Genomic DNA, 25,013 nt, shown 5'->3' on the forward strand with positions numbered 1-25,013 from the left:
AAGCAGTTCCCCCGATGCAAATACCACTTAATGATTCATCTCCACATGCACACTCACTAATTTTATCCTTATCATCTAATTTATGATGAAAAGATAAAGTAAAAGGAGTTTCACATTTATAATTACACTCTAAACATTCTATAACCATTATTTATGACGAGTCAAATTTTCAATTAAAATTTAAGTATTATCTTTAGACTGGACAAACTTATCTAAATGATACCTACCTAACGCATTAGGAGTACTATAATTATATCTTTTATCTAAAATCTCATCATTACTTTTATCTAAAATCGTTGGAGATAGAGCTGGATCAATACTCAATCCAGCTCTATCTCCAACGAAATTTATAATTTCATCTCTAATTTTTTCATTCTTTTTATATAGATCAATTAAATCATCTCTACCCTTTTTGTTAAAAGTTTTAGTCTTTTTATTCATATATTCCTCTCGTAGGGCTTCACTTTGATAGTCACCGAAACCATAGTTTATTAATGTATTTGTTTTATTTAATATATTACTTGTACCCGATGCTACAATTGCGGCAGTTTTTACTGTTGAATCAGGATTCATATAATTATATACAATAAAACAAGCACCTATAATTCCACAATATTGTCTTTTAACCATTTCTTTTGTTGAAACATCATTCTGTATTCTAATACCTTTTGATGTAAGAAGTTTATTAAATTAGAACTGATAATTATCTGTAATAATAGAATTTCTATCTGTGGCATTAATCATTAGTGGTTTCATATATGCTATAAGTTATTTATCTCATCACTTTCTAATTTATTTTTTAAACTAAGAGCTTTTAAGTCGAGGAAACCAACTCTCGAGTCATATATCATAATTCTATTTCTATTAATAATAATAAAAGATTTCTCTTTCTTAGTATGCTTAATTATACTATATCGAAGTTCATCAGACATTCCATCTGTAGAATTAAAGAAGTTACTATTTGAGCCATTAATTATTTCATGGAACATTTATATATTTCATTAAAAGGTTTAAATGGATCTGCTCCATTATAAAGTGTCAAATAAATAGTATCACTCATTCTAGCTGTATTAACTATCTGGGCTGGTTTATGACACATTACAATCATTTAAATATTATGATGTCTTCCTTTTGTAAAATTATAAGCTATATCCTTAATTAACTTGTCACCCATATCATCAAGAAAAATTACACTATCTTTGAAATTGGGCAAATTTCTTGATGTGATCATATTTATATCACTTATATTAAATCCAGAATAAATCTTGCCAGTTTCCGGATTTATCCAATCTCTTTCATCTTTATATACTATGATTATAGTTTCCTTAGCAAAGCTACTTTGTAGATCTGCGGAGCAGGTTCCCAGATCTTGGTCTTGGCCTTGGTATAACTTCAAGTATTGTCTAACAAAATATGTTTTACCTGTACCAGTTCCACCATAAACAATAGTATGTAAGGGTGACATTTCATTTTCAAATCTCACTAGACTTCTAGAATCATAAATCTGCCAAAGCTTTTTTCTAGTTTTGCGTATTTGTTGGTATCGAATCATATATAAAAGACATAATATCATAACGCCAATAAAAATTATCACTACACTATTCATCTCCATTTTTTATGGTAAAAAAATGCTTATCCTATTTTTTGAAGAATTCGATAACAAACTTGGTATTGATGATAAAGCTGAGTAAAATCAAAATAAAAGATATAGATAGAGATATAAGTCTAATACCAATTGAGATAGTAATGAGAGATGGAAGTCCAGAAACTATCCGTGAACCTACTTTCAACATTAATGCAAATCTACGTCCAACTGATGGTACACATTGGGTTTTAGTTATAAGAAGAGAAGGTGGTCCTGTGTATTACTTTGATAGTTTTGGTGTTGAAAATCCTCCATTATTCTTAGAAGAATATGTTGATCTAGGCTGTAATGAGAGAATACAACAATATGATGAATTTTATTGTGGGGCTTAATGTTTATATATAATCTATCTTATTGATAGATAATATAGAAATAAGAGTGCTTTGAATATTCTAGTTACTCAACGTAAATATCCAGGAATAAATAATGAGTGTTTGTGTTTAGGTTGTAGTGTTAAAGATAATGTTAACGATAATGTTAATGATAATGTTAATGATAATAATAATGATAATGTCAATGTTAATAATAATAATAATAATAATAATAATAATAATAATGTCAATAATAATGTTAATAATAATAATAATAATGTTAATGATAATGTCAATCAGTGAACCTGCTTGGCAGATGATGGTGTCAATCAGAGAACCTGCTTGGCAGATGATAATGTCAATGATGAGATCGTCCATCATAGAAGTAGTTATAATCTGCAAAGCAGGTTCCCTGATCATAGAAGAAGTTATAATCATAGAAGTAGTCCTGATCAGAGAAGTAGTTATAATCAGAGAAGTAGTTATAATAATAGAAGTAGTTATGATCTGCAAAGGAGGTTCACTGATCAGGGAGATATATCACCCCCAAGAAATCATATAATCCAAACAAAACCTATCGCCATTAATATAAATGGAGATCTACAATCATGGCGAGACGACGATAATATAATTGTCAATGCTATATCCCAGAAAACTTCAGATATATAATATCTGGTCCTATAAATGTGGAAAGACATTCTTATTAAAGAATCTAGTTATGACTAGTATGCACTTTGGCAAGTTATATATCATTGGTCCTACTGGTGATCAATATGATGGTATGAAGCACGGAAATATTGAGTTTATTAAAGATATAGAATAATTAGTCCCACTCGATCAACAACCAAAAGATATAAAGAAACTCACGATAATTAATGATGTTAGAGCTAAGGAACCAGTTATTAATGAATACTTTTGTAGAGGTAGACATAATAATTGTAATATATATCTTAATCAAAATCTATTCACAAGAGTTAGACAGAATGTTAGAGAATTGTGATCTATTCATTTTATTTCTCTTTCATCTTTATATACTATGATTATAGTTTCATTGGCAAAGCTACTTTGTAGATCTGCGGAGCAGGTTCCTAGATCTTGGTCTTGGCCATGGTATAACTTCAAGTATTGTCTAACGTATGTTTTACCTGTACCAGTTCCACCATAAACAATAGTATGTAAGGGTGAAATTTCATTTTCAAATCTCAATAGACTTCTAGATTTATAAATCTGCCACAGCTTTTTTCTAGTTTTGCGTATTTGTTGTTATCGAATCATATATAAAAGAAATAATATTATAACGCCAATAAAAATTATAACTACACTATCCATCTCCAATTTTTATGGTATAAAAATGCTGATCCCTTCTTTTGAAGAATTCGATAATAAACTTGGTATTGACAAAAAAGCTATGAGTAAAATCAAAATAAAAGATATAGGTAGAGATATAAGTCTAACACCAATTGAGATAGTAATGAGAGATGGAAGTCCAGAAACTATCCGTGAACCTAACTTCAACATTAAAGTAAATCTACGTCCAACTGATGGTACACATTGGGTTTTAGTTATAAGAAGAGAAGGTGGTCCTGTGTATTACTTTGATAGTTTTGGTGTTGAAAATCCTCCATTATTCTTAGAAGAATATGTTGATCTAGGCTGTAATGAGAGAATACAACAATATGATGAATTTTATTGTGGGGCTTAATGTTTATATATAATCTATCTTATTGATAGATAATATAGAAATAAGAGTGCTTTGAAAATTCTAGTTACTCAACGTAAATATCCAGGAATAAATAATGAGTGTTTGTGTTTAGGTTGTAGTGTTAAAGATAATGTTAATGATAATGTTAATGATAATGTTAATGATAATAGTAATGATAATGTCAATGTTAATAATAATCATAATAATGTCAATAATAATGTTAATAATAATAATAATAATAATGTTAATGATAATGTCAATCAGTGAACCTGCTTGGCAGATGATGGTGTCAATCAGAGAACCTGCTTGGCAGATGATAATGTCAATGATGAGATCGTCTATCATAGAAGTAGTTATAATCTGCAAAGCAGGTTCCCTGATCATAGAAGAAGTTATAATCATAGCATTAGTCCTGATCAGAGAAGTAGTTATAATCAGAGAAGTAGTTATAATCATAGAAGTAGTTATGATCTGCAAAGGAGGTTCACTGATCAGGGAGATATATCACCCCCAAGAAATCATATAATCCAAACAAAACCTATCGCCATTAATATAAATGGAGATCTACAATCATGGCGAGACGACGATAATATAATTGTCAATGCTATATCCCAGAAAACTTCAGATATATAATATCTGGTCCTATAAATGTGGAAAGACATTCTTATTAAAGAATCTAGTTATGACTAGTATGCACTTTGGCAAGTTATATATCATTGGTCCTACTGGTGATCAATATGATGGTATGAAGCACGGAAATATTGAGTTTATTAAAGATATAAAATAATTAACCCCACTCGATCAACAACCAAAAGATATAAAAAAAACTCACGATATTTAATGATGTCAGAGCTAAGGAACCAGTTACTAATGAATACTTTTGTAGTGGTAGACATAATAATTGTAATATGATATATCTTAATCAAAATCTATTCACAAGAGATAGACAGAAAGTTAGAGAGAATTGTGATCTATTTATTTTATTTGAACAAAAGGGTAAAGTCCCATATCTATATATCAAGATTTCTTTAATAATGTTGAACTTCTTTATAGTCATTTTATTAATATATGTGATGAAGTATGGAAAGAGCCTTATAATTACAATGTGATTGATATATCTAAAAATGAAAATATTAATGGCAAAATAAGAATTATTTGAGATTGGAGAGTTTCATACTTCAATTATATTTATGATTTTAAGTCATTGACTAAGTCTTTGACTATGACTAAGACTAAGTCTATGACTAAGTCTATATCTAAGTCTAAGTCTATATCTATGATTAAGACTATTATTATAGATAGAGATTAATCCAGATGGACCTTTGGTCAGCTAGTTACACTAGATCAACGAAGTTGCTGTGTTAACACAGATCTAAAGTAAAACTCAACACATCACCATTGAAATCAATTGGTCTTCCATGCTCATCTTTAATATGAAATTCAATATATTCTATTCTATCCTTTGTTACATTTTGATATAAGATATTAGTTGGTATAATATTTATCAAGTAGCCTGGTGGTTCTGTTAGAGTAAAAGTATATAGTATGTCTGTGTTATTACCATTATCTTTAACACCAGATAAAACATTAGAGTGAATGTTAACAGTACTAAAACCCATAATATCAATAATCTTTTGAGATTTATAATTGCCTTGTTTATATACTACTTTTCTAAATCCTAGTAATGGGGCTATTGAATTCTCTAAATAAAAGCTTAGTTCTCCTTGTTTTATTTCCATTATACATTTCATTGTATTCTTATCAGGTTCTATAATAACATTACCATTAGTTTATTCTTTATTAATTTTGCTATTTCAGTTAATTCATACGCACCAGGTATAATAGCTTTGTTAATATCATCATTAGAATTAGAACCATCATACAAAAATTGATTATTCCTTCTATTCACATTAAACACTTTATAAACCGATAATCTAATTAAACCTAATTTCGTTGTATTAAGAACAGGTTCACTAAAGTTAAACTTTTCTGTTGCTTTTATCATTCTAAAGTCAAGTGTGTGTTCTTCTTTAGTTTCAGTTAGAGCTTCATGTATCTTTTGTAGTTCCCATAAGATTAAGTTGTCAGCCATTTTTTAACTTACAAAAATGGACTTTAATTTGGATACAACTTATGGTTATAATAATGATATACACAGAAATAAGATTATAAAATATAAAACTAATAATCTAGCAACCATGAATACGGTTAATGATACGGTTAATAAATGAACACGGTTAATACTAAAATTAATATCAATCTCAATTGAGAAGAGAATCATTTAAATTTGCATGATTTATATCTAGAGATAGAGTTTGTTGTATCAGATAATGCTGGTGGTGTATTTGCTAATAATGCCAATATCAGATTAGTCAATTATGGTATGATGGCTTTCTTTATTTCAGTTAAGCTTGAAACTAGTGGTGGTAGGAATATTGAATATATAGATTATTGTCATCCTAATCTATTGGTGTATAAGTTATTAACTAGTACTGATCATGAATACGAGAGTGGTTTTGTCAGAAATAAAGGTAATAGAGATAGTCAACTTAAAGGTGATCAGATTGCAGCAGAACTAGGTCATATGTATATGATGGTTAAGATTAGTGATCTATTTGGGTTTTTGAATGACTTAGAAAAGAATATATGTGGGTTAGGATTTAAACAATTATTAAAAAGAAATAATAATGATAGAGCTCTATTTAGAGTTAATGCTGGTGCTCATGCAGTAGCTAATGATGGTTATATAGATATTAGAGATGTATCATGGTGTGTACCTAGTATTGATCCTAGTAATGATAATAGAATTATTGTAGAGAAAAGATTAAATAAGAGGAACAATATTTTAGTTATTATGAAAGAAAGACATTTTTATAAAAATGTACCCACTGCTACTAACTTATTTGATCTTGGTACGGAAAGTGGTATGGAAAGACCACAATACATAATAATTGGTTTTGAAAATAATAATGTTAATGAACAAACTCATGATGCAAGAACATTTGATATAATGAATGTTACTGAATGTTATTGTAAGATTGGTAGTGAGTTTTATCCCGAGGATAGAATGAATATTAATTATGGTACTAATAATTATAATGATGCTTTTAAAAATATTGTTAAATTTAGTAAGGATTATAATGGATTACCTCATAATATTAAACGATATATAAATCATAGAACATTCAAAAGTAGTTACAGAATATATGTATTTGATACTAGATATCAAAAAGATCATATAGGTCCACAACCAATACAACTAAATTTTGAATTTAGTGCCGCAGTTGCAGATGTTATATGTCATGCATTAGTATTAACTAGAAAGATTATTAGTGTGAATAGTGATGGTAATAAGATGGTTGATATTATATCTTAGTTATAGTTAATGTTATAGTCATTGTTATAGTCAATTTTACAGTTCTAGCTCTAGTCAATGTTATAGTCATAGCTCTAAACTATTTCCACTAGTCTTAACAAAACCCTTAGCATAAATAATATCTAATTTATTTTTATTCTCTAGAGACAAAGGGCCTTCACCCTTGGTTCCCCAACCTTTTGCTTCAAGCGTAGTCTTGGACTTAAGTCTCAGGCTTGGGTAGTGGTTTGCGTTTAGGTTGAACAACAAAGGGATTATACTTTTAAACTTCCATTATTTTTTATATAGAAAAACGAGTAACTTTAGTAAGTTTAAGACTAATTCATATTGTGTTGGTGGCAGACATTATAGTGGTACTATTAATATTCAAGGGGTTATTACTAATAAAGGAACTAAGATGTTAAAGGGATCCTGTACTGTGGAATCCAATGACTGTCAGTGATAAAAAATAGAAGCTGAGAGATTGAAAGACTTCTTTAAGGTGTAGGTAAAGCCACAGTTAACTTTGGAAAGAAAGTTGCTAATAATCCAGTAAGAGCATAAGAAATAGTAAGTAAAATAGGAAGTGCGGTTGCAACTAGAAACCCAAGAGGTGCTTTATCAGCCACACTTGATTTAATTAAATTTGCATGGTTATTTATGGTTATAATAATGATATACACAGAAATCAGATTATAAAATATAAAACTAATAATCTAGCAACTATGAATACGGTTAATACTAATATTAATATCAATCTCAATTGAGAAGAGAATCATTTAAATTTGCATGATTTATATCTAGAGATAGAGTTTGTTGTATCAGATAATGCTGGTGGTGTATTTGCTAATAATGCCAATATCAGATTAGTAAATTATGGTATGATGGCATTCTTTATTTCAGTTAAGCTTGAAACTAGTGGTGGTAGGAATATTGAATATATAGATTATTGTCATCCTAATCTATTGGTGTATAAGTTATTAACTAGTACTGATCATGAATACGAGAGTGGTTTTGTCAGAAATAAAGGTAATAGAGATAGTCAACTTAAAGGTGATCAGATTGCAGCAGAACTAGGTCATATGTATATGATGGTTAAGATTAGTGTTCTATTTGGGTTTTTGAATGACTTAGAAAAGAATATATGTGGGTTAGGATTTAAACAATTATTAAAAAAAAATAACACAGAAATCAGATTATAAAATATAAAACTAATAATCTAGCAACTATGAATACGGTTAATACTAATATTAATATCAATCTCAATTGAGAAGAGAATCATTTAAATTTGCATGATTTATATCTAGAGATAGAGTTTGTTGTATCAGATAATGCTGGTGGTGTATTTGCTAATAATGCCAATATCAGATTAGTCAATTATGGTATGATGGCATTCTTTATTTCAGTTAAGCTTGAAACTAGTGGTGGTAGGAATATTGAATATATAGATCATTGTCATCCTAATCTATTGGTGTATAAGTTATTAACTAGTACTGATCATGAATACGAGAGTGGTTTTGTCAGAAATAAAGGTAATAGAGATAGTCAACTTAAAGGTGATCAGATTGCAGCAGAACTAGGTCATATGTATATGATGGTTAAGATTAGTGATCTATTTGGCTTTTTGAATGACTTAGAAAAGAATATATGTGGGTTAGGATTTAAACAATTATTAAAAAGAAATAATAATGATAGAGCTCTATTTAGAGTTAATGCTGGTGCTCATGCAGTAGCTAATGATGGTTATATAGATATTAGAGATATATCATGGTGTGTACCTAGTATTGATCCTAGTAATGATAATAGAATTATTGTAGAGAAAGGATTAAATAAGAGGAATAATATTTTAGTTATTATGAAAGAAAGACATTTTTATAAAAATGTACCCAATGCTACTAACTTATTTGATCTTGGTACGGAAAGTGGTATGGAAAGACCACAATACATAATAATTGGTTTTGAAAATAATAATGTTAATGAACAAACTCATGATGCAAGAACATTTGATATAATGAATGTTACTGAATGTTATTGTAAGATTGGTAGTGAGTTTTATCTATCCCGAGGATAGAATGAATATTAATTATGGTACTAATAATTATAATGAGGCTTTTAAAGATATTGTTAAATTTAGTAAGGATTATAATGGATTACCTCATAATATTAAACGATATATAAATCATAGAACATTCAAAAGTAGGTACAGAATTTATGTATTTGATACTAGATATCAAAAAGATCATATAGGTCCACAACCAATACAACTAAATTTTGAATTTAGTGCCGCAGTTGCAGATGTTATATGTCATGCATTAGTATTAACTAGAAAGATTATTAGTGTGAATAGTGATGGTAATAAGATGGTTGATATTATATCTTAGTTATAGTTAATGTTATAGTCATTGTTATAGTCAATGTTACAGTTCTAGCTCTAGTCAATGTTATAGTCATAGCTCTAAACTATTTCCACTAGTCTTAACAAAACCCTTAGCATAAATAATATCTAATTTATTTTTATTCTCTAGAGACAAAGGGCCTTCACCCTTGGTTCCCCAACCTTTTGCTTCAAGCGTAGTCTTGGACTTAAGTCTCAGGCTTGGGTAGTGGTTTGGGTTTAGGTTGAACAACAAAGGGATTATACTTTTAAACTTCCATTATTTTTTATATAGAAAAACGAGTAACTTTAGTAAGTTTAAGACTAATTCATATTGTGTTGGTGGCAGACATTATAGTGGTACTATTAATATTCAAGGGGTTATTACTAATAAAGGAACTAAGATGTTAAAGGGATCCTGTACTGTGGAATCCAATGACTGTCAGTGATAAAAAATAGAAGCTGAGAGATTGAAAGACTTCTTTAAGGTGTAGGTAAAGCCACAGTTAACTTTGGAAAGAAAGTTGCTAATAATCCAGTAAGAGCATAAGAAATAGTAAGTAAAATAGGAAGTGCGGTTGCAACTAGAAACCCAAGAGGTGCTTTATCAGCCACACTTGATTTAATTAAATTTGCAACTACTGGTGAAGGTATAAGAGTAGTACAAAAAAAGAGGGTTATACTTAGGTACTAAGAAGATGAAGTAATTATATTAGAGTTTAAATATAACTATAACTATGGGTATGGATATTACTATGATTAAGACTATGACTATGGCTAGATCTAGCTCTAATCTTATCCATATATATTAATATTAATATTATTAATACGAATTATATTATTTTTACTAAACATTAATATCTTCAGTTTAAAAAAACACTTTTTTTCACAATAGTCTTATACTCTTCATATATCTTAAATAATTCATTATATTCATCATTATCTTATTTATTATCATTGATTGATTTAGTATATAGTTTATTAAACTTGTCACTAAACTTTTTACTTAAAATATACATTTGCGAATACTTTATAATTTTATTTCTTATCTTAGTATTAATTGTTTTTGATAACGACCCACAAACAGTTGCAGTAGCAAAAGCCGTTGGTATAGAATAAGGTAATCCTATACCCATTAAAGCAACTGATGTTGATGTAGTTGTTGCTATTGATGATAATAGTATTTCTGTTATCTTAGCTAAGTTAATATAAATTTTATATCTACCTAATTTCTTATTATAGTTATTAGTTTCAGCTTCATAATAACTTGTAATATCTTTTATAATGTTAATATTGTTAATAAAACTATTATTAGATAGGATTTTATCGTTTATGTATTGTTCTGAGAAGGAACTGATATTGGGGTAGAGTAAAGGTGCACTGAGTTTAGTTTCTTCCATTTTTAAGTTGTAAAAAATTTTGCTTTAGTTATGGTGAAACATTGGCGAAGCCCCATAGTCATAGATATAGCCATAGTCATAGTCATAGATATAGTCATTGTCATAACTATATAGTAAAATAACTCGCAATCTCTTTCATTATATCTTCATGATTAAAGTCATAAAGCATCGCAAGTCTTGCTTGTTCTTTGTCTACTAGCTTACTTTCTAATAATATAGCTATCATATATTTTACTATTGTCTTTTTATTCTTTATAAGAGCTTCATCAACAGCAGAATTAGTCTTTTTATTAACTTCTTTAAATTCCTTAAGACCAGTAGTGAACATATCATCTAACTGTAAGTTAGTAATATTCGGATTAAACTTATCATCAAAATCTTGTTTTACTTGATTATAATTAGAGATGGTATCACTAGCAACTTTATTACAAAACCTAACTGTATTTGTAACTTCATTTGCTGATTTAATGAATTCATTAATTAGTTCTTGATTAACTTAAATTTTGTTTAGTTGTAAGGTTTTAGTTGTAGGTTTATTAAAGTCACCCTTTCTTAATTCAGATATATTTTTTACTTAAAATGTCTATTTTATTATTAAACGATAATAAGTTGTTGTCACAATGCTCTTTATTAGCAACATCTTATTCTTCTATTTCTAATAGATCGCTAGCAAATCTTTTGATACAACCAAGACCGAAGTAGTATTTGAAGTTACTTTACCAAATTTAACTCACTCTTATTGGTATAAGTTCAGCTGTTACATATTTATTGCTGTTAGTGGTAACATCAACAACACAATTTTCTATATCAGCAGTTAATATTTATTATTCTCTGGCGTTTCTGCTCATTCAAAAAAGTAATATGTTTTTTCTTAGGACAAACAGTCTCCGGTTTGAAAGAGTGACTACATTCATGTTTGACGTATTTAATTTGGGAATCAAAACAATATGTGCATCTATTAGAATAATAGAATTTGTGCTGGCTCTTATTCGGTCTTTCGATCAAGGTTTCTATTGTTTTAATTAGAGCACAATGATCTACACCGGCATTTTCCCAAACCAATATTCTTACATCATTTCTATCTTCATCAAAATCATCCACCTGTTTAAACAATTCTACTTTGCCCTCACCACAAGGTGTGTATACCAATACAATAATATTGTACAATTTCTGTATTCTTATTATATAAGCAAAATCATCTTCATTTTGTTGTTGTGCTTCAATTAGATTATTTAAATATTTACTCTCACGTGTTGCATGGTCTAGAGCGGGATGTAGCCAAGCAGTAATAGTTAGTTGTAAGCAGTAGTATTTATAACTACGTATGATTAATAATGATTGAGTTTTTGGGATAGGGAGGTAAATCTATATAACTACCAATAATTGCTTTAGTTGGTTCAATATTTTTCTGAATGATTCCTAATCCGAGAAACTCAAAGTCATAGCCATAACCTTCATATATTTCTTTTTCAAAATCTAACCATTAAACCACCGTAATCATATATAGCCTTATTAATAATATAGTCAGTATTGAAGAATATTTTGGTGATTAACTTTTTCTTTGGTTCTCTTCTTGTACTCACACTCAGCCGTGGTTTTATATTTAAAACTCTTAACTTTTCTGAACTGATAAGTTTTTACTTTCTGCTAAAGAGTTATTAATAGCTTCATCTATATCTTCAATGTAATTTCCAGCTTTATCAGTAATTTAAAATTCTCTCATGTTCTGACTGGAGTTTATATCAAAGTCTTCTGCGTTTTCTAGATACTTACGATTATGAATATATGAATGAGTAGTTAGAGCTATTTTATTTCTAAATTCTTCATGAAATTCTTTACATTCATTCTTAATTCTGGTGTAGATACTATCTTCGGTTTTGGTTTAAGCTTTAAGACTGGGTTTAGTTTTAAAATTTTTTTTAATGTTATCTTTAGTTTCAGTTTCAGTTTTAGTAGAAGGTTTGACATATATAAATCTCCATCCGAATCATACATTCGCTCTATTGTTTTAGCGGAGGCTTCAGTTTTAGCTCCATCTTCATCAGAATCAAACATTTTCTCTAACAAATCTTTATGTTTAGAATTGTATGGTTGATGCCTGTATAAACCCTTCTGCGTTTCAAAGGATATATTACATACTAGAAATCCATACTAGAAATCAGTTCAGAGAGCATGTTTATAAATATAATATTCGCGAAGCGGTTGCACGGATCTGCGAAGCAGGTTCCCTTTGATTAAGATTTGAAGGGGCTCTGCTCTTGGTGTATAAAATAAGAACAAGTAGAGTCCCTTTATATAAAAATAAGCAAAATTTAAATTTATAAAAGAATTAAGCTGCTCTTTGTGTTCCAGTTATCCACGAAGTGGCTTCACCAATTTTCGCAATTTGGTTTAACGTGCTTTTTACACGGTCTCACTAGTTACACTGAAAAACACTAATCACTGTGTTTCCACCGATCTCAGTTTTTTTGACTGCATACCCATCACAGTGTGTCCCATATACAGTCTCACAGCAGGGATCATCCCTTTTAAGAAGTGCGAATTTGGTTTTTTTTGATCTCACTTAATTTCATAGTAATTCATCAAATCGGGGGACGTTCACTGGAGACAGTGAAGAAGGAACCCCAAACTTTCCGTTTGCTAAAGCAACTTAACTCGACTCAATGAGTTAACCACTACGCCAAGTAAGACAGAAAGCTTTAGTTTTAGATTGATTAAATATTGATTGGGGAACGCATAAAAATTTTTATTTTTTAATATGATAAACAAGTAGAGCTGTTGGGGTACGTCCACTGGAGTCTGTGGGGATCTGCGAAGCAGTTTCACTGATAGAACAAAATATCCGTCTGATAACGGTTAATTACCAGCTTAATCCTAAACATGGTCCGAATCTGAGTAGGGTCGGGGTTTTCTGCATGTCAAAATTTTCGACCATTTTCGACTGTGGGTTCGTTGAGCTGACACTACCTTCGTTCAACTCAGCATTGAAAAATAAGCCTACCCTTCACTTTCCCAGGACGAAGGGAGCATTAGATGACGATATTTGGTCATCCGATTTCGCGAGGGTCCAATTCGAACCACTTCAGTTTTAGCTCCATCTTCATCAGAATCAGTTTCATCAGAATCTGTTCAAAAAACCGGTTAGTTTTTGTTCATATCTCCACGTCTAGTGGACGGATCGAGTTGTTCTTCTTTTTAATAGAGCTTTACAGCCATATATATATATATATATATATATATTATATATATATATATATATTATATATATATATATATATATATTATATATATATATATATATATATATATATATATATATATATATATCATTATATCGGTACCCCTAAAAATATAGCTTCTCACTGAACCCCAAAAATCCGAAGTTATAATACGACCTGACCTTATTACGCAGATTGTACTTTGATTACAAAGAGCAAATCCCCGATACTGAAACTTGGCATGTCTGGCTATTTTTCGACGAGGAATTCAGCCATGCTATTTGTTTTAACAAATTCGGGCGATAAGTTGCGCTTTTTACGGTTTAGACGCTGGTTGTGGTCTCAAGAGTTTTCTGAACCCGCTAACTGGTTCAGATGACTGAAACCGCCTTTGTCTAAAAAGTCAGGCCACCCGACATCCTTCGCAAAGAGGAATTATCGACATCGCCATTAAATGTCGATGGGTGGTAACTCCGCTATTGCCTGGTCCCAAGTCCAGGATGAGAAAGGAGGAGGGGCACCAAAATAAAATAAATTTATAGCAAAGAAAATGACAGACACAACGACAGCGATGTCAACAAAACCCGACAACAGCAGAGACAACGATAATAACAGCAACAACAGCAATGTCGACGACAACATCAGCAACAACCACGACAACACCAAAGGCAACGACCAAAAACAGCAAGAACGACCCCAGCACCGACAACGACAAAAACAGCAAACACAACAACACCAGCGTCAAGAGCAACAGCAGCAACGAAAACGACAGCAACGACATCGGCATTAACGACAAAGACAGCGACAGGAACGACAACGACACCAGCGACAATGACGACATCCACGACAGGAACGTCGTCGGCATTAACGAGAAAGACAGCAACAACAACGACGGGAACGGCAACCTCAGCTACAACATTAACCTCTATGATGTCATCTTGCAGAAAGTTGGATTGGTAGGTGGGCAAACCCCCAAGCGAGTGGTCGACGGTAGGTTCTCCGGGAGATCTTCGACGAGGATGAGGAGACACGACGAAGATGGGAGGGGATCTTAGGTTCCCCGGGAGATCTTCGACGAGGATGAGGAAACACGACGAAGATGGGAGGAGAACTGAGTTCGACCCAGGGCTTGGTAAGCTCACCGGCAGTATCGTCAAAGGCTGCAAAGCACGAAAAACTGCCTCAGTTAAAAAGAGGCAGGCCACCCGAGATCCATCTCCATAAATGGATGTCAGCTGAGTATTAGATCACAACGCTGGTTGAGGTCTCAAGAGTTGTCTGAACCCGTTATTTGGTTCAGATGACTGAAACTGCTTTTGTCAAAAAAGGCAGGCCACCCGACATCCTTCGCAAATTAGGGATGTCTTGGGGTAGAATATCGACATCGCCATTAAATGTCGATGGGTGGTAACTCCGCCATTGCCTGGTCCCAAGTCCAGGATGAGAAAGGAGGAGGGGCACCAAAATAAAATAAATTGACAGCAAAGAAAATGACAACAGACACAACGACAGCGATGACAACAACAAATAACAACAACAATAGCGGAGACAACGATAATAACAGCAACAACAGCAATGTCGACGAAAACATCAACAACCACGACATCAACGACAACACCAAAGGCAACGACAAAAACAGCAAGAACGACCCCAGCAACGACAACAATGACAAAAACAGCAACCATAACAACACCAGCGTCAACTTCAACAGCAGCAACAAAAACGACAGCAACGATATCGGCATTAACGACAAAGACGATGACGACAGCGACAGGAACGACAACGACACTAGCTACAATGACGACATAAACGACAACGACAGGAACGTCAACCTCAGCTACAACATCAACCTCTATGATGTCATCTTGCAGAAAGTTGAATTGGTAGTTGGGCGAACCCCAAGCGAGTGGTCGACGGTAGGTTCTCCGGGAGATCTTCGACGAGGATGAGGAGACACGTCGAAGATGGGAGGGGAGCTTAGGTTCCCCGGGAGATCTTCGACGAGGATGAGGAAACACGACGAAGATGGGAGGAGAACTGAGTTCGACCCAGGGCTTGGTAAGCTCACCGGCAGTATCGTCAAAGGCTGCAAAGCACGAAAAACTGCCTCAGTTAAAAAGAGGCAGGCCACCCGACATCCATCTCCATAAATGGATGTCAGCTGAGTATTAGATCACAACGCTGGTTGAGGTCTCAAGAGTTGTCTGAACCCGTTATTTGGTTCAGATGACTGAAACTGCTTTTGTCAAAAAATACAGGCCACCCGACGTCCCTTGCAAATTAGGAATGTCTTGGAGTAGAATATCAACATCGCCATTAAATGTCGATGGGTGGTAACTCCGCCATTGCCTGGTCCCAAGTCCAGGATGGGAAAGGAGGAGGGGCACCAAAATGATAGAAGAACCACAAATTCTTTCATTATCGGACTTTGGTTTGTAAAAGCGTTTTGTGATCATTTCACACGTTTGGGATTCAATTCCCACTATTTAAGGGCCTTCGGGGGATTTTCTACGAGGGTCCGTTTCCGAGTCGTTCCCCTAACCACAAAAGTGATGTCCGTATCTGAAGATCTGTCAAGGTCCATTTCTGAGGATGTGTGGTCCATTTCTGAGTACGAAATCCCCGGTCCTTTTTCGAGGTCCATTCCTGATACTAGAAATTTGCCCTACGCTGGTCCGAATTCGAGGGTCACTATATCAGAAACTGACCATATTTAGAACCCTAACTCTGTACTAGTGGATTGCACTAAGTGAGACAGGAAATGATAGACTTTGAGGGAATATAGAGTAGTGGAGCAAACGGGGGCTCCAGTCAGCAGTACAATTTGGTCCATTTCGACATATGCCGTTAGCGTATGGAGAATTGGGCCAAATTTACTGGTGGCTGGAGCCCCCGTTTTCACTACTCAAATATAAGTGGCCGAAACCATGGTGTCAATAGAACGAAGTTGAAGCTGTGCAGGCTATCAGTGCTTGGGCAACAAACAAATTAAGCAGCCATTTAACTGGAACCGCTAAAGCAGCTTCAACAGAATTAGAAACTTTACAAATCGTGACAACATACACGCAGGCACAGTATGTAAGGAACATTCTTCAACAAGAGTTCTGGATTTTCGGATTGCGAAATGCATTCAAGATGTATCAAATGCAGACAAAGGATCGCCAACTTAGTCCACTCAACGATGACGGACCTAACACGCGAACAACTTGATAAACATGTTTTCCCATTTCACCCATACCCGAGTCGATTACTTCGGAGCTATCGGAGTGAAGTTCCTAGACGTACTTTGGAGAGATGGTGCCGTGTTTTCGATTGTCTAACAACAAGAGCAGTACACATCAAAGTTGCATAGTCATTGGACACCGAGTCTTGTCTAGCTGCAGAGACCAGGTTCATTGAAAGACGTGGCTAAACAAGTACCATCATCAGCAACAACGGCACAAGCTTCGTTGGAGCAGTCAAGGAACTGAAGGCATTCGTGGACGAATGGGAGAAAGCTAAGATTGAAAGTGACTTGGCTCAGAGAAAGAATGTTCGGAAATTCCACACTCCTGCAGCGTCACACTTTGGTGGAATCTGGGAAAGACTGGTTCAAAGTTGCAAAAAATAATGGTTGCAATCTTGGACAACCGAAGCCTCACAGGTGAGGTTTTGTAAAACAGACCATCAACGCAAGACCCTGACAGCAATAAGTGACGACCCGGAAGACCTAGTAGCCCTGACACCCAGTCATTTCCTGTTAGGACGAGAAAACGTAAGTGCACCATTTAGGTAAATTTAACCAAGAAAATACCAAAAAAGAAACATTTGTAGTATTCGTAGAGTACACTAGGAAAGGGCGGTTATCATGCCATGGCGAAAATAGGGAAAAAATCCCATGGAAGGTAATAGGTTATTGAATTGGATGGTGATAATGGGGTATAAGTATACACACGGATAAAATGGTCAAAAATTGCATGCGGATAATATGGTATATGATTAAATGTGGATAATACGGTAAAAATTCTATGGCTTTAATAAATCCCTAAACATGGGAAAATAGGTGGTTATCCTACATGGGAGACAATAGATAATAGAGTTCAATCTTAACATACTTGAACCTGGGATAATAGTGGGTGGTCTTACTTAAATATGGGATAATAGGGGTTGGGAAAATAATATGGTGAAAATAGATGCTAGGTGGATAATAGCTAACATGCTAATAATATAGTTAGTATACATATAATGTACTATAGCTACATGTGGATAATACGGCATTTAATTACGGGATAAAAAATGAGGACATGAAAAAAAAACGCAAAACGAACAATTGGTGTACAGGATAGAAAATTTGAAATTATGAGGGGAAGGGATTTACATCAACGATTGCCTCAGTGCATTTTTTGATATTTTAATTGATAAATTTTTCAAAAAGTTATTTCTATGATACATTAGGTGTTTATTCAAGGTCAAATGCCATACAATCGAGGACTTTAGTGTTACGTAGGTATCAGCCTCGCTTATGTCAACAAAAGCAAAAATTGCAGTAATTCAACAATTACTATGTAAATATTGATCTAAATCATTTACTTGATTAACCAGTCATAAACAAGTAACAATGGTGTAATAATTGATATTTAACGGATCATTTAATTTACCCGAATTGTTTGAATTGTGTAACTTTATTCTATTTAAAACTATTAGAAATTTTTACAAAGAGCAGTTGGCTCTCAGATTGGACTATAATTTGATTCTTTATCCACTTCAGTCTTTTATGCTAAATTTTGCTAGATGTTAAGAAACTCGGAGTTCTAAGTTAGTTGAGCTTTCTGGACAACAAGTTCACAACAATACTAGCAAATGGCTGAAGAATAACAAACTTCAGCACGAGATTGAACATACATTATCACTCAGGATATTCTTAACTTCAATCAAATTCAAAAAAAAAGTTACACTTCTTTAATACAACTAATAGTCGACGAGATTGTTAGTAAATTGGAACACAGTGAATGAACGTACATCATAGGGATCAATGCGCAATGCTCAAAGGAGAGAAGACAATTAGGAAAAGGCCGAACGATTCACCCACGAATCCCAACCTCCAAAAAGTAAATCGCACAAAGGTTCCACCAAAAAGAAAATTTATCCAGTACCCACACGGAAGGGGAAAACCGGGGCAAAAACCCAAAGCAAAACAACACCGCCCGACTCCCCATTCGAAGATGAAGACCTCGAACTGGCAGCACAAGAACAAGAAACACTCGAGAACAGTGAGGACCCAGACTACGACCCTCGCGAGGACCCCATTGTACAGGAAATCGCGAAGAACAAGAAACCAAGAAGAAGCAGCAGAAAAACCAAAAAGCCCGAAAAATACGGTCACAGCGAAACCCTCACAACGGAGGACGACACTGAGGGATCTGAGCAAAGTTCCCCAAGAAAAAGCTTCACCGGAACCGCCAACTACCAACCCACAACTACAATGCAGGACGGTTACCAGGCAAAACTAGTGGACGAGCACCCGGCTGACCCCACACAGCCTATGCAAGAAAACGACGATGAGCTCACACTACCGCAACAACCACCCATACAACAGTCGGATAAGACCTCACCAGTCGAGCAAGACAAAGAGAGAGAGCTAGAACCCCATGAATTCTAAAAATCAACTTGAAAACTTTGTTATTCCTCCGAGGGGAATTGTGGCACATAGGTTACCAATTAACCTCTAAACTACTTAATCTTTGAAGCAGTGAATTAATAATATCACATGCAGTCTGTACTTCATTATATTTGCTTACATTGCAATCGCAGGACGATTGATCATAGTCCTTCAAAAGTAACAGGTACTTGCGCACTAATAGACAGACAGTGAACTGATCAAGTGCAGTTTGCCTTAGCTAACGTGAATAGAAGTTGTGCGCTAACAATCTCTTTACATAGATAGATAAGAATTACAAGTGTGAAGGATCTGAGTACCACAGTTCCTAAAACAGCGCTTAAACTCATTTGAAATGTATTCTCCACCTCCATCAGAAACTTAAGTTCCTGGTTTTCCCACATCAGCACAAAACAATAAACTTATCCAAGACCACTCTTGTTTTCATGAAGTAAACATTTGAGAAACTATCTACAAATCCAATGGCATAACAATGGCCGTCAACAGCCTCAGGAGAAATTTTTCCTAAGACGTCTGTATGCACAATGTCCAAAATTTCTTTCGCTCTTGTCATGCAATCATTGTGAACAGGCTGGTTTTTCGACTTATTTAACTCATAGATTTCACGACACTCAATTTCTGAATCACCTATTTTCATACCCTGAAAAAATTCTGTTAGACGTTTCATATCAAAAAACTGTTATGTCCCATTTTTGCATGTTACATTTGTAAACTGTCAACATTGAAGCAATTCTCATCAGAACGAGGAAAAGTTTTCCACACAAAAAATCCATTTTCAACTTCCAAAGGGAACGAGACTTTAATAAAAATAAGTTCAGTTTTTCACCGAAAGAAACATCAACACCCGCTTCTCTAAGTTTTAAAACAAAAATTAAGTTTTTTGAGTTATCAGGTACGAATAACGCATCTTGAAACATTTTTTTTTTCAACTCTTCATTGCTATTCTTAGCGAAAAACTCAACATCCCATTTTCCTAATATTGCACAGTGCGTTTGTCGGCATTGTGAATTACACCAAAAAAATTTATATCCACGTTAGCAAAATTATCTTTATCTTTAATCATGCAGTTTGTTGCGCCAGAGTCAATGATAAAATCTTGATATTCAACACAATTCTCAATCGAGAAAAGGCTTAAACTTTCCTCTTCTTGTTCTTCCGAAACCAAATTGACTTTCTTTCGAAACAATTTTTTGTTCATTTTTCATTGCATGGGATTCAAATTTTTTGTTAGTAAAACAATTTTTGGCAATATGTCCAACTTTTTTGCACTTCAAAATGTTAATTTTGATTAAGATTTTTCGTTGTTAATTTCGTCTTTGTGCACGAAAAAAATTTGCAAAATGCCCCCTCTTGAGACAATTAACACAAGTTCGATCATTGGCAAAGAATACGGATTCTGATATCTCTGTTTCTTCCGTTGGGTTTCTCAATTTCAAAATTATTCAGATCACGTTTAATTTCATCCAAGGTTTTATCTTCACCATATTTTCACCAGAGTACAAAACCTTTCAAATTCACGAGGAAGTCCCTTCAAAAGTAACATTTTTTCACTTATTGACTAATCGACTTCGGAAAGGTTCAACTGCATGTCCTCGGCAGTTGTAGTAATATAGTCCACTACATTTTCGTTACTTTTTCTCAAATTTGTAAAATCAGATATCAGTTTTAGTAAACGCGGTCTCTAAAAACTTTTAAACCTCTTACACAACATGCTTCAAGCTTCAGACCCTTTCCCCTATATGGTCGAAAAAATAAAACTGAATTTTTGTCGAGGCACTGGACAAGTTCATACCAAATGGCCGTCTGTTTTTGGTCAAAAATCTCCTTCGATTTCCCATGGGCCGCGTCAATTTGCTCCTGTGAGGGTCGTCCCCTCAGCGCAGGTAAAAAAAACTACTGCGCTGAGTTTTTATTCTACAGTGCCCTCAAGAATTTTATTCAACTTCGTACATACATTCGTGCCTCAAATTGTTCAGAAAAAGAGACCAAATCTTCTTCTTTACCGCTAAATAAAATTTTATCATTCGTTTTGATAATCATGCATAAAGTGAACTCTTATGTGCTAACATAAACTGGAACTGAAAAAAAAGTTCAACCAAGTAAAAAAATAAAGTTAAAAATCTAATCGCACACTCTTTCAAAACAACTTAAACCACCAAATTACAGAACACCGAACAGGTCTTTACTTATTTAAACCTTCAGCAAATATAATGAATTTTTTTTTTAAAAAAGTTTTTTTCAACAGAACATCTTGAGTTTAAAAGCAGAAATTAACTTAGATATTGAAAACACACAAAGTATAAACCTTTATTAATTGTAAAAGCATTGACCACCAAAAATTTTATTTATAAAACTCTTTCACTTTTACTTGAAACTTTTTATTACCGAGCAGAGCCTGCAGACAAATTCGTCATTCAACAAAGTGATTTTTCCGAAAGCAGTGCTTTTGAAGAGAATATAATTGGGAAATTCTGTCTACTTAGTATAAAAGACGATCCCTTTTGTTTGAGAATGTAGTATCCTTGGGATCCTCCGGATAATTTCTCAAACACTAGCTTAAACTTTTCTCTTACGCATGGTCCAACTTTCGCAAAATTCTTCAAGCAAGCTTTATATACATCATGTTTTACCATGCTGTTACTATATTCCCTCATATTTTAGGTTTGCATGTTTCGAATGTTGTACACAATGATACATGCTTTGCAGGGACTCTGACCAAAACTGCTTTTTACAAATTCAATCTGTTCTGCAGATCGATTCACCCCTTTTTTAAAGAAACGGACTCTTTTAATCGACCTTTTGTTTTTGTGTTTCAATCGACCGTGTTTTGTTAAATCACGAGCGGCTTTGACACACCCGTAATCAAGCTTTGACGCGCGCTGGAATCTTTAACTTTATGAATATCAAGCATAAAAGTAATTCTTTAAATCAACAGTGTCAAGGTTTAACTCTCTCTCTCTCACTATCTTCTCTCTCTCTCTCTCTCTCTCTCTCTCTCTCTCTCTCTCTCTCGCTCTCGCTCTCTCTCTCTCTCTCTCTCTCTCTCTCTCTCTCTCTGTCTCTCGTCTTGTCTCTCTCTCTCTCCATCTCTCTCTCTCTCTCTCTCTCTCTCTCTTGTGTCTATCTTTCTCCCTCTCTTTCTTTCTCCTTCTCTTCTTTGAATCCGAAGGACACACTCACACTTTTTGAACAGGGCACTCTGTCTTTGTCACTCTCTCTTCAAGCAGGCCACCCCTTATGCGTTTGTCTTGACTCTCGCGTTTCAATTTTGTGGATCCATAACCTATTGACGCGGTTAGAGGGGCACGCAGGATACGCAGCAGTTGGGCATTTCAATTTACTTTTGTTTGATTATGGGTGGCAAATATACGTAGTAAATCAGCTTATGTAAATAGTGTAAATTACCCGCCAAAGCTTGATCTGGAGGTGTAATATTAGCTCGAAGTTAGCCCATGTGCTTTCTCACTTTTAACTTTTGGAGTCATGCTGAAAGTCAGTAACTTTCTACCGGTAACTCCATTTCAGTCATTTGCCTTTTTTTGCATTCTCACTTTGTCATGGAGATTTTTTCGGTCATTGACCTTTTTGCAGCCTCGCCATTTCGATCATTGACTTTCTGAAGCGCAACCTTTTCGGCCATTAACTGTTTTTTTCACCAACGCATTGTATTCGCTCATTGACCTGTTTAAATGCTCTTAACGATGCAGCCAGAGAACTCACACGTACTCTTCAGACGCCCTTAAATGCGTTCAAATTAAAATTCCTCAACTAACTAGAGCACACTGCGAAGTACTGGCTCTGTCCGTCAACCAATCCAAAGTTTGCTGGGCCTGTGAGCTGCTGCAGAATGACTGGCATTGTTATAAATCCACTCACACAACCGAAGCCAACTCCAAACACTACACAAACAGGCACATCAAACAATCTCATGTTATCGCTCTGCAGCATTCCCTTTATTCTACTGTGTAAAAAAGTGTATATTTTTGCCCTTTGAATCATGCATTTTTTTTAAAAAGAGCGAGTCAAGACGATTGGGGCGGTAAACATTTAGAACAACACAGCTTAATCTGAAACCTAACCGTCAAGACAAATACATATTAGATGAAATATGTTAAGTTCTTGATATTCTTTATCATCCACCCCGATTCTCTTAACTCAGCTTCCCATTAAGTTTCCTAAACTATTTAAATGATATTATAACAGTTTAAATTACCATTATAACTTCCTCATAAATATTCTTGTGTAGTAGTTGAGTGCCTAATTATGAATTTTGTTTCACCTTTCCTATATTCTATTTTCTTCAGATAAATGTATCTTAATAAGGTTACAATTCAATGATATTATATTACTCAGAATGTTTTTCAATTTTGTTGTCTTTGTTTAATTGCAGTCATTTACTAATATGGACAAATTAAAACGGGTTATCCACATGCTAACCCAGTGCAGAACTCCATCGGATCCTTTCCAAGACTTGACAGGGTCCATTCTAAGTACTTAACAAGATCTTAGCAAGGCTCCTGTGGTTGAGTAATAACATTACTTTAAAGAGAACATTGGAGGCATTTTAGGGTAATGTCTTTCTAGTTATAGTTGCCAAGTTTAGATTTTCCTCCTATCCGAAGTTTTCTTCATATGTCAAAATTTCCACCAGTTCCTTTCCAAGAACTTGACAAGATCATGACGTGAACTTAAAAAGGTTGCCGTGGTTCAGGAGATATAAACCGTAGGTAGCTTTTTAATTAAAGAAAATGATTAGTTAGTTTGAAATTAAGCATACCAACGGTTTTGTTCAATTCAATGGTTATTTAAAACTCTGATGTATTCCTGAAGTTAAAATCCTTTTCTAAAGTTTATGGCTTTTTTGGCAGTTTTTATTAGTTAGCAGTATAGAATTCTGACGATGTTTTACTGAAAAATTTTTCGTTGAAAATGTAGCTGTGGTACTTAAATGGCCAGATAAAAAGTTATTAAATTGCAAATTTTACTAGGCACATATTTTACGGCAGTATTTTTTTGTATGGCTTAGTGGAATTTTTCCAAGTCTCAGTAAAAGGTTCTAGTATAAATTCAAACGCGGGTGAACTTTCTATTTGTCCAAAAACACGTGAGCGACGCTTCCGAAAGCAGTTTATCCCGTTTTCTCCAAAACTTTGTCTCGAAAGCTACTTAAAAATTGGTCATACTGTTCAATTTTCTTTCCAATACTTCTTAAAGTACTGTACGAATTTCAACTTTTTGAAACATCTTCTCGCTAATACACTTTGCGTATTTCAGCTATAGGGTGTTTTAAACTGAGTTGACCAAGAGACAAAATTTCTTAAATGCAAAAAAGAAAATGTTTCGCTCAGTTTT

General features: G+C 33.8%; 1 protein-coding gene across 2 annotated transcripts in view; it reads right to left on the reverse strand.

Annotated features, from left to right (window-relative positions):
• The window catches only part of LOC142341701 (gamma-secretase subunit Aph-1-like), a 288,252-nt gene that overhangs the window by 59,293 nt on the left and 203,946 nt on the right, over positions 1–25,013 (reverse strand). For both annotated transcript variants that reach the window (XM_075392855.1, XM_075392854.1), the window contains exon 4: positions 23,435–23,560. In XM_075392855.1, coding sequence (XP_075248970.1) covers positions 23,435–23,560 — 126 coding nt within the window. The remainder of the gene's footprint in view (positions 1–23,434; positions 23,561–25,013) is intronic.

This window comes from Convolutriloba macropyga, chromosome 6 (assembly GCF_964194025.1).
Source record: "Convolutriloba macropyga chromosome 6, txConMacr16.3, whole genome shotgun sequence".
Classification (NCBI taxonomy): Eukaryota; Metazoa; Xenacoelomorpha; order Acoela; family Convolutidae; genus Convolutriloba; species Convolutriloba macropyga.